The 11,280-nt window shown below is 43.8% G+C and overlaps 1 protein-coding gene across 1 annotated transcript in view; it reads left to right on the forward strand.

Moving 5' to 3' along the window:
- The first annotated feature begins 10,824 nt into the window (after window positions 1–10,824).
- The window catches only part of NFX1 (nuclear transcription factor, X-box binding 1), a 59,220-nt gene continuing 58,764 nt past the window's right edge, over window positions 10,825–11,280 (forward strand). Inside the window, exon 1 of the mRNA XM_010001552.1 lies at window positions 10,825–11,002. Within this exon, the coding sequence (XP_009999854.1) occupies window positions 10,825–11,002 (178 nt within the window). The remainder of the gene's footprint in view (window positions 11,003–11,280) is intronic.

An 11,280-nucleotide genomic window follows, 5' to 3' on the forward strand; every position in this document is an offset into this window, starting at 1 on the left:
TCACTCCTGACTGTTAGAAGCCCATTGTTAACTTCCAGTTTCAATTTAATCATAGCCAATTTATATATTTTTGTTCTTCTGCCAATGCTTCTGTTACCTTAAATAGTCCTCCTCATTTCCAACTGAGTACCCCTACGAGGGGCCAGTCTCTCTTTATTCATGCCCTGTGGATAGTTGAAGGGGCAATGAATGAAAGTTAGAGCACAGGAAGTTCCACCTCAACACAAGGAAGAACTTCTTTACTGTGAGGCTTACAGAGCACTGGAACAGGCTGTCCAGAGAAGTTGTGGAGTCTCCTTCTCTGGAGACTTTCCAGACCTGTCTGGAGGTGTTTCTGTGTGACCTGCCCTAGATTCAGTGGTGGTCCTGCTCTGGCAGGGGGATTGGACTCGATCTCTAGAGATCTCTTCCAACCCCTACAGTTCTGTGATTCTGTGTGATTCTGTGACAATGATAGATTCTTCTGTCTTAAGGAGATTACATCTATTTTGGTACCAAGTCCAGGCTGGGATATCAAATGGTGACTCTCTGGACCTGTTCCTTTTCCAGAACAGGGAACTATGTTTTAAATTGTTTCATCTAAGTCTGTAGTTTTTTCCATGTTCCAGAAGAAGAAGGGAGGGTGGCTGTAAACCACACAGGTAAAATAATAAGAAGTCATAACTGCTTAATCAGAACTTTTGTCTGAACAGTGTACAGCTATATTTGGTATTTTCACCTTTAGTTAGTTGATGGATAATCCCATCATTCTGTTGTTTATTGTTCATCTCCAGGTAACTTTACCTTCAGAGAGGCTGAGCAGTTATAGTTTTGTTGCCAGGCAGCTTTTCTGTAGAAGTCTTGTCTGATTTAGGTGTCTCAGCTGACCTTGAAAACATATTAATGTAATTATGCACATATTTATAATTCAGTAAATACCAGTGAGGTTCATTAAAGTAATATTTATGTAACTGAGAAATTAGCAACATGGGAGATGGAAGAAATCAGTTGAATCTTTGAGTCAAGCATCTTGCAGTCACGTGTAAACCTTTACAGCACTTATCAGCTATTTACATTTCTTATTCTGTCTATGTTTATGGGGAGCTAGTCCAGAATGTCACTCCTGACTGTTAGAAGCCCATTGTTAACTTCCAGTTTCAATTTAATCATAGCCAATTTATATATTTTTGTTCTTCTGCCAATGCTTCTGTTACCTTAAATAGTCCTCCTCATTTCCAACTGAGTACCCCTACGCTGTTTACAAAGAACAAAAACAAACTCCTGGCTTCTCTTGACTCACTGCTGTTTTGTTTTGGCCTCTAATAGGCTAAGCAATCTGAGCTGGTTTTACTTCATCTTTTAGAAGTAATAATCTGTTCCCTGAATTGTGGATCACATTTTCTTAGGCACAGCTGTTTGGGGATGTACATTAGTTAAATTCCAGATGAAGAAGTTCCAGATGTGTTTTACTTGTGCTTTGGATGATGCCAACTCAGTTTCTTTAACTTTGCAGACAGCTCATCTCCTCTTGCAACTGAGGTTCCTATCTGCCACCTTCTTGAGTGTCTAAACATTCTGACAGGTTTCTATTAACAGGCCTGGATATGGAGCCATTCCCTCTTACTGAGGTGCTATCACTAAATTCTCTGTAATATCCAAGTAGTTCTATATGCTGTTTCAGTTCCATATGCTGCTGCAGTTCCCCATGGACAATGCTTAGTGTTCTCTCTGGATTATGTGAAAAATATTATAAAATTAAATCCATTAATAAAAATAAGAAATATAATTAGGCTGATAATTATTGGACTGACTATTAAGGATTTATATAAATTAAGTTCCTTGACCTGATATCCCTCTCAACTGCTTTTTGGGTTTTTTCTTTAATTTTACACCTCTACAGTTCTTGTACCAATATGAATTTTCAGTAGTATAATTAATATTATGCCTACATTAAGCTCTTTGAAAGGCTTACTGGCATCCAAATGTCCTACCTGATGTTGAACAAAAATATGAAATTAGTAATATTACTCCATGGAGATGTGCCACTTCCATCTATCCAGGTACTATGCAGTGAAATCTCATTTCAGCGGCTTTTGCCAGTTTCAGATTCTTTCCCTTATTGATAACTTAGTGTACAAGGTCTCTGAAGTACTTCACAGCTTCAGAACGGAAATGCAGACAATAAGATCCCATTATTCTCACTAAAGAAACAACCCTTCTGTATGGAAGTGCAATCTTCACTTTTTTTGCTTCCTATCCCCAGTACCGTAGAACGCAACAATAGTAAGGAAACACCACAGTTAAGACAGAATTGAAATAGCTACTTTTTTTAGACAATAGCAGGTGAGGATATTATAATGTTGTTTTTATAAATAATATTACAGCACCACAGCAAAAATTCAGCTTGCAAGGGACCTCTGAAGGTCTGTAGTCCAACCTGCTTAAAGTGAATTTAACTGCAGGCTAAATCAGGTTGCTCAAGGTCCTGTCCAGGTGATATTTTAAAATCTCCAAGAAGATCTCTCCAGTCAGAATTTCTGCTGTTTCAGTTTGAGTCTGTTGTTTCTTGTTTAGCTTGGCTCAGTCTTCTCTACAAGCCCCCTTAGGTTGTTCAAGATAGCAATCAGATCCCTCCTTTAGTCATCTCTTCTCTTGGCTGGACAAACCCAGTTACTTCAGCCTCTCCCTGTATATATTATGAGGCCTCTGGTGTTCCATTCCTCCAACTTGTCAAGGTCAATCGGAATGACAAGCCTTCCTTTGAGTATATATATCTGCTCCCTGCAGTTTTTTGTCATCTTCAGACTTGCTCAAGCTCCTTCTATCCCTTTTTCCAAGTCATTAGTGAAGATGTTAGTGTCAGCCTCAGTGTTGACCCATAAGGAATGCTATTTAATTAGGCTGCCATCTAGATGAACACCAAAAGTGATAGTAATTTACCTTTTGTTTGTCTGGTATATCCAAACTTCCCTTCTTTCTATTTTTCTTCTTTCTCTCCATTACTCTCTATGTACACACACACACATTGTGCAGGATTATGAGTTCCTGTTGCGTAAGTTGACAGCAAAGGAATTTTAGACAGTATATACTATTTTCTGCTCTCTGTATGGCTCTATTGTCACCTACTTTTCAGGTTTTTCCTCTGGCATAATACAAATCCACAAACACCAGTTGAGTGGTACACTCAGCATTGCAGACTTGTCTGCTGGGATATCACTGCATAGTACTCAGAGTCCTGTTAATAAATATAGAGGAGTTTTTTCAGTGAATGTACTACAGGACACAAAAAGCTTCCTATAGTCTTCCTATATATATTTCCCATAATCTTATGGACATTGTGTAGAAATCTAGGTAAGACAACCCCTACTTCAGGATGAAAATAATGTGTCATGTTCTTAGATGCCTTCTCAGGCTTTCTCCTTCTTTGCCCTGTTTTCTGAGTGCACTGTGCATATGTCTTCAGTACTGCAATACTATTTTTCTAGATTTTTCTTTTTCTTTTCCTCTCTGATTTGTCAGATGTTGGAAAGCAGCTCTCTTGCCACAGGCTGCTCATCAGTTCAGAGGTACAGTTTCTTCTGATTATGAAAATAGCTCTGAGAGCAGCTCTGGTTCTTTGTTCTGTTACCATGACATCAAAGATTTTTTTCTGTATCATTCTGGAAGTATCATTTTTAGTGCCTCTTCTCACTACTGGGAGAACATACAGGTGGTAAATTATCTGGCATGGTCTTCATCTCTACTTTTACTGCATGCAGTGAATTCTTGTTTGCCTCTGATATTTGAATGATAAGTGTTAGAGGACAGAGAGCATATTGGTTAGAGTGATCTGTTTGAAATCTACCATGTTGAAATTTTAAGATCTTTCTTTACAAAAAAGCTTAAACTTTGCAGTAAATTGGATAACACAACATTGGTAGAATCCTCTTATAGTCTTTTGCTTTAAATTACATAAAATAGGCAAGGCTGACTAGAAATCACAGAGATGTGATGACTCAGTGCTTACAGATCTACTGCATGTCAGCTGTACGTGTGACAGATGCATGCAGAGCAAGTGCCTTGTGTTCTGGTTAGAAGTGTAGTTAACTGAAAAATATATGAATGGTAGGCCAAATATGTTGTATTTTGCCTGGGCGTTGGAGATTGTGCTCATACTGGGCTTCTCAGCAGCACATAATACTACCCATGGAGATTTCCAGATAGAACTGTGAATGCTCAGAAACCTTTTAACAAGGTGTAGTTTATGTTTATACAGATAAATTATTCTCCTTCCAAAATGGAGTGTCTGCTGCATGCAAATCAGAAGTTAGTTGCCAGCAATCCTTTAGCACAAAGGTCTTGGATCCTAATGGCTGGCACATCTTTCTACTATGCCGTGCACATCACCCTTTCCTTTCCTCCCTATGGATGTCATTCTAAAATGACACTTTCTCTGTACCTGCAGACTGGTCATCAGTGTTTAGTTCCTTGGTAACACAATGTGCTGTGTGGAGGTGATACTACCTCATTTCTTATTTGTGTTCATGCCAGACAGCTTTCACTACCTGCTTCGGCCTGTGGGGATACCTGCCTCTTAATTCCACCTAGAGCTCCAGAGCTGCTGCTTACTGGAGGCTCCAAAACAAGATGCAAGCTCTGTGGGGCCCTGTGGGGCTGCTCCAGTAGCTCAGCAAGGCGTAAAAGGGAATAGTTGTTGTAGGGCACCTCTTCTTCTCTGGGTAAAAGGCTTGCGTGGAGACTTCAGAACTCGTCCTCCACAAGCTGTTCATCAGAGAAAGCAGTGCTGGGACCTGAGACACCAAGATGGAAGGTAGGATCAGCCTGTGCTATGCACCTCAGAAATCAGAAGTGGGTACAGAACTTCAATGTGTGAAAAGTCATCCCTGAGACTCCCTGCTGGGCCACTGTCTTTTCTAATCCCATCACTCTGGAAAGAAAATAAGTCACTGGAGTCTTCTTATGTCTGTGGGAAGACTACTAGGTCTTGGCCAGCTCATGATAGAAATAAACTGTGTCTGGTTTGTGGTGGCCATGTTGATAGGGCTGCAAAGGCCTTTTGGCCTACTTAGACTGTAGCCAAACAAAAAAATAAATAAAGAGTTCTGCTTTCTCTCTCCATCTGCATCCATATGCTGGCAAGTTCTGCCCGTTTCCCTCAGGTCCCTTCCCCAGCTGCATTCTCCTCAGACATCATAATCAGTCTTTTTCCCCCATTTCAGTCTCTCCAATGCATGTGCAGGCAAGCCACAATTTATATTCCCACTAGCAATCTCACAGGATGTGTCCACTTCCACCTGCTGCTGAGACTGCTCATATCTCTTCTCTGCCCAGTCATACAGAGCAGAGCTGGCTCTGCTGCTGAGCAGCTGCCTGAGCTGCGGCTGCAAGAGGTTGTGCTGCTCTGCAGGGCTTGAACAAAGAGGCACAGACGGCTTCTAAAAGAGCTCCTTGTCTATCTGGCTTGAGATGTTCCATCTGGTAGAAGAGCTGGCTGTTGAAAATCGAGAAATTCTGCTAGTGTAGAGATGAAAGCACACAATGCCATGGTATGTCTTAATTGTGTCCCAGCTGCTCCTAAGGTAATGCCTGCCCTTGATCTTGCCCCTTTCCCTGTAGGAACCTTTCCAGGAAATGGGTGAAGAGCCCTCATCTTCACTCCTACCACCTTGATCAGGGCAGCCTCTAGCCTCATCCTGACTCGTGGTTTCCAATCTTAAATATCCTTGTGGAGAAGGAAGAAACATGTTTCCTGGTGTAGTCTGGAGATACATGGTATGGCACAGCATTGCTCATCTCCTTCCTCCCTGTAGACACTAGTATTCCAAGCCTTCAGCTTGCAACAGAGCTGGAGGAGACCTGAGCTAGACTTTTTCCTCTGCACACCTGGTACCAGAAGAACTGCTAAGAACCAGCCAAGACTCATCTTTTGTAGGCCCTTTTGGCCCTGTGCAGCTGAGTTATGAGGGGGTTAAAACCCTGTGAGAGTTGTGTGAGCAGATCTCCAACTTGCAAGTATGCATGAAGCAGCTGGTGTGGCTGGATGACTTCACAGGAGGAATCCAAAGTAAGCAAAGAATGGGGTCTGCTGTGTAAATATATGAATGTTGTTAGTATGGGAAAATGCTACCAACAGGAATGTGGTGACCCTCTCATCTTTGGAGAAAGTTACTGTAACGCTGGAAATACTGATTCAGGATTGGATTGATGTTCAGTCTTGACTTGTCTGGCAGATTGTACAAGAAGAAGGGGCAGGTTTGCAGTTGAAGAAGGCCCATAAGCTCCTTCCTTTAGAAATCTGGCTGGCAATGGGACCCTTGGTCACTTAAGTGTGCTGTCTGGGAGGCCATGGCATCATAAAACATGCTATAGGAAGAGTGAGGCCGTCTGTAGGGTTTTGGAAAACAATCATTGCATTTCCTATACAGGTGACTCAATGCAGGGCTACCCTGAAAGCCAAGAGAGTATGGCTGCAGAGAAGCTAGTGTCTATTGCCCTGGCTGTAGTGATTAGTCATGTGTGCTTATAGATCCCTGAACCCTCACCTGATTGCCAGTAAAGATGGTTTGGCAAAGCTGGGGGCAGGGATCACTCAGGGCACAGGGGACGTTATAGAATCCTGCAGGGCTGTGACCTATCTCTGCTTCCTGGTCAGGGTTTGGGGATTAGCTTGGAGCTGTAGGGAGCCATTTGGGCCTTGAGCTGTGAAGAGCCCTTGTGGCTAACTAGCTCCTGCACAACCTGAGGGGCTGGCCTGTGGTGAGCACCCTGAGGTGCTCAGTTTGACCTCTCAGGCAGGTGTGGGGACTGCTCTTCAGGGGAAAATAGGCCGGTGCAGTCCTTACAGTACCCAAGCAGGGTTGATGACAGTAACAGGCTTCATCAACAGGCCGTCCATCATCAGAAAAAGGCAATAATAATAGGCCAGCCATGACAGACAGGCCATTAGTAGCCCCAGGTCAGCTGGTAGCTGAAGTTAGGGCAGCTGAATCAAGCTGACTAACAGGTGTATCCCATACCACTTACCTCAGTCTCATTAGAAAAGGAAGAAGTTTGCTAAGAATAAGGAGGTTCTTTTTCTGGGGTTATTCCACCTCCACCCATTGCTCCTGAGGAATAGGCCAAGTGTAAGCTTGTATACTTTATGTTGGTATTAGTTTTATTATTTCAGTAAATGCATTTTCATTTCAACCATCAGGTTTTTTTTCAGATTTCCCCTTCTCAGCTGGGTAAGGGGCATCAGGTGATAAAAGCTGCACCAGACAGAGTCCAAATATGGGCTAAATGTAGACACTTATAAATGTTTCTGTAGGATTGAGAGGCAGTTCTTCTCTTTACAAAAGCTGTTTTGACTCATCCCTATTACAGCATCTTTATGCATATGCTTACTAATTCTGATCTGACAGTTTCTATTAAATTGCCTGCTACAGACATCAGGCCTGTACTTTTCTGGATTTCCTATGGCGTTGTTTTAAAAAATTGATGTTACAGCTGACACTTCCCTGTCTCCTGCAGTTTTACACTAGACCGTGTATGGGATAGTTTGTACTTTGCCCTTGAATTGTTTTTTAATTGCTGCTTATGTACCATCTGGTTCTTGTTATTTGTTACTATTTATTTTGCTTATGTGTTTCATAACCTGTTTGACCGACTCTTTCAAGATGCAACTACTCATGAGTCACCCCATAAAGCAGAAGAGTTGGCTTGGTAATCTCATCAGTTGTTCTGTAGTGAGCACAGATGTAAAGAATTAATTCAGATTCTCTGATATTTTTTTTTAATTTATTTTTTTTTTTAATGTTCCTTTAAATTTCTCATTTTCCTGGTGCTGCAGACTGGCAGGCTTTCAGAGCTGAAGTGTTTGAAAAGGTGTTTATCATTAGTTATCATGCCTTATGCAAATTGTTCCTCAAAACCTTTTGTCCTGTCTCATGGTGTTGCTTACTTTCATCTGTCTCAAGTTCAGATTCTATTTTCCATTTTAGCCCAAATCTAGCTTTTGGAAGGATGCTTCTGGAAATCTGTCCCCAGCAACAGGTCCCCTTATCCCTGCTGCTTAGTCAGGGCAGGTTCCTTTTTCCCCTTGTATGCACCTGCCCTGAGCCTCCAGTATGGAATTCTTAAAGTCTTCACGTAAGACTCGAAGACAAAATTATTTTAGCTGCCTCTGCATTTTTAACAAGCTTCTTCGTTTTTTAGATGCTTCCTTTTTTTAAAAAAAAAAAAAAAAAGGGAAGCTCATATTATGAGCTTTATGGACATTTCTTGATGGTCTGTATGTGTTTTATGTAAGGAAGGAAAGGATAAGAGAGACAGAATGTAACTGTGCTGCAATGGACTGGGCCCACAGCATCTTATAACTCTTCCCTTGCCTTCTGGAGGGGTACACAGTAGGTATTAAACTACTGCTTTTGACTGCAGGGATTTTGTAACCCCAGTGGCATTTGGAAACATCTAGGAACGTCTTCTTTAAAAATCAGGAGCTCCAGGAAATCTTTTGCACAAAAAGGTGTTATGTGTATGCAGGAGAGTCACACTGACCAGCGAGACATGCAGTAGATGGGCTATAGTCCGTGTTGTCCTCTTCTCCAGAGTCTCAGCATCATGGCAGCCTTCTGTCTTCATGTCAAGGCATCTCCTGAGCAGTCCCTGAGGGCACCTTGGTCTTGACTGGTCCTTAAAAATGCCTATATTGTGATGCCAGGTCAGGAGAGAATATATTTCTATTAGCAGATTTATCTTCCTTGGCATGCTGGCATTGAATGTTACAGCTAGCAATTCCCTACCTTCTGCTTCCCTACCTTATCTCAGCTCTCCCTTATTTACCAGCATCCCTGCTGCATACAGGAGATTTGTGACTGTAAGGGCCCTGAGTACATCTGCCCCCATGTCCTTTCCCATCACCCTTGTGGTATTGTCTAGGCAGGCTCAGTGCCAACTTTCATAAGTAGCTGTCGGGCCTTGAGAAGCTTCAGTGAGTACCTGCCCCTCATTCTTTCACATTCTGCTTTAAAATCCAGGCTCTCCTTAGTGTCTGCCTGAAGCAGTTGGCAGGTTTACTTGTGCCTGTCCTCTCTGATCCTTATCTACTGGCTTGATTTCTGACTCAAGCTGCCCTGTCACTACAGGCTTGCCTGGCAACCTGACCTGTTGCTTGGAGTGTTGGTGAACCTGCTCTGCTCTGCTTGCTCAGGTATTGTGGAATTTGCTGACTCTCAGCTCTCAGATCTATTTTCCATATGGAGCAGCCTGTTCCTGCTGCTTCCTGACAATTAGATGGAAAAGATGGAAAAAAGCAGCCACTGGAAAAATAAATGGGTGATAAATGGTAAAAGGTTGGGGAGATAAATAGTCAGACATGACAAATTAGAAACAAAAAATGTTTTACAGGAGGGTGTATGATATAGTGAGGAGAGCCTTGTGCCTTTCCCTGCACTGAAAAGGAGAAACTACAAGGAAAAGATAAAAAGACTTTTTTTTTTTTTTTCCAGATGAAAGAGAATAAAATCACATGCCAGTACAGAAATGCTGGGGAATTATGTTAGGCTATCAGCAGTGGATAGGATTGCCAAATTTAAGACAAGAAAGGGGAAAAAAAAACGAAAAAACCCAACTGTTTAGATAAAAAGGGAAAAGGAGGGACAGAGAAGAAGATGTATAGACCTAATGGTGCTGTATAGACTTGTATTTATGCAGCAGCACATACAGATGCAAATGCCTGTAGTGCTTTCTATACCACCTTTTTTTTTGGTGGTAGCAAAAAGTGTTTCTACTGAAGTAGTAATGCTGTGACGTTTGTGTAAAGCAGCGTTGAAACTTTGTGAATGATATGGTCACATCTCTACAGGAGTGACAGAGAAGACTATTGCAGTTTTCTTGACAGCAGCAGGGAAACCACGCATCACACTGAAAGAGATGCCACTGCCACATACATTTCTTTGCAACCTCAGATGGTCACCGTGTCTATACACAGCAAAGCACTTCAGACACACTCAAACCCATGCATCCATATGGCGGTTGCTATAGAATCATAGAATCATAGAATCTTAGGGGCTGGAAGGGACCTCGAGAGATCATCTAGTCCAACCCCCCTGCCAGAGCAGGGTCACCCAGAGCACATCACACAGGAACTCATCCAGGTGGGTTTTGAATGTCTCCAGTGAGGGAGACTCCACAACCTCCCTGGGCAGCCTGTTCCAGGGCTCTGTCACTCTTACAGTAAAAACATTTTTTCGGATATTCACCTTGAACCTCCTATGCTCCAATTTACACCCATTACCCCTTGTCCTATCACTGGTCATCACTGAGAAAAGCCTAACTCCGTCCCCCTGACACTCACCCCTTACATATTTGTAAACATTGATGACAGGGCTTGCAGGCTTCCTTTGCAGCAGCGGCAGGAGTCTGGGGGAGCATTTCAACAGCTAGGGTTTCTTTCTGCAATAAGCCAGTGACTCTCGAGGGGCATCGGAGCGATTAACTTCGCCCCTTTGGAAGGGAAGAAGAACTGTGCAGCAAACGGGCATTTGATCTGAGAACTTCTCTAGTGCGCGGAGGGCAGAGCCCTGAGGTGCCGTTCTGCAGAACTGCAGTCGTGGTGGAACTGTGAACTTCCCCTGCAGTGTCTGCAAAGAGCAGCAGCCCTGCAAGGGCTCCAGAGCCGCACCAGGAGCGTGGGGCCGTTCCATGGATACACCGTAACCATGGCACTGCAAACCTCTGCAGGGAGCTGTGAATCACACGAGGGTTAAACGCTGATGCCGAAACCTGCAGTATGACAAAGCCTGCGGTTCTGTGGAGTGTTTGTAGCTGAGGCGCAACACATTTATCTGCAGCACCAGCCGTAGCATGGGAATCCGTGTGGGCTTCCCAACAAGTTTCAGCTCTGTCAGCCTGAGTGGCCCTGCCGCGTCCCCAGCGCGGTGCGTGGAAGGCACGACGGGGAAGCTCCTGCACCCGCAGTTCCTGCCCCGCGCCTGGAGAAAGCACCTCTCTCCAGCGCCGGGATGGCGGGACGACCTGCCTGGTACCCGCCCTCCCGCTGCTCACCTGCTCAGGTGGGCGCTGAATTCAAGGCAGCCAGCGCAGCAAGCCCGACCCGGGGAGAGGCCGCGGCAGGCAGGGAGATCACAGAACCCTCAGGGCTGGAAGGGACCTCGAAAGATCACCCAGCCCAGCCCCCCTGCCAGAGCAGGGTCACCCAGAGCACATCCCACAGGAACGTGTCCAGGCGGGTTTGAGTGTCCCCAGAGAAGGAGACTCCACAGCCTCTCTGGGCAGCCTGGCCCAGTGTCACTCCCACAG

Source organism: Chaetura pelagica, unplaced genomic scaffold (genome assembly GCF_000747805.2).
Source record: "Chaetura pelagica isolate M959 unplaced genomic scaffold, ChaPel_1.0 scaffold7, whole genome shotgun sequence".
Taxonomy (NCBI): domain Eukaryota; kingdom Metazoa; phylum Chordata; class Aves; order Apodiformes; family Apodidae; genus Chaetura; species Chaetura pelagica.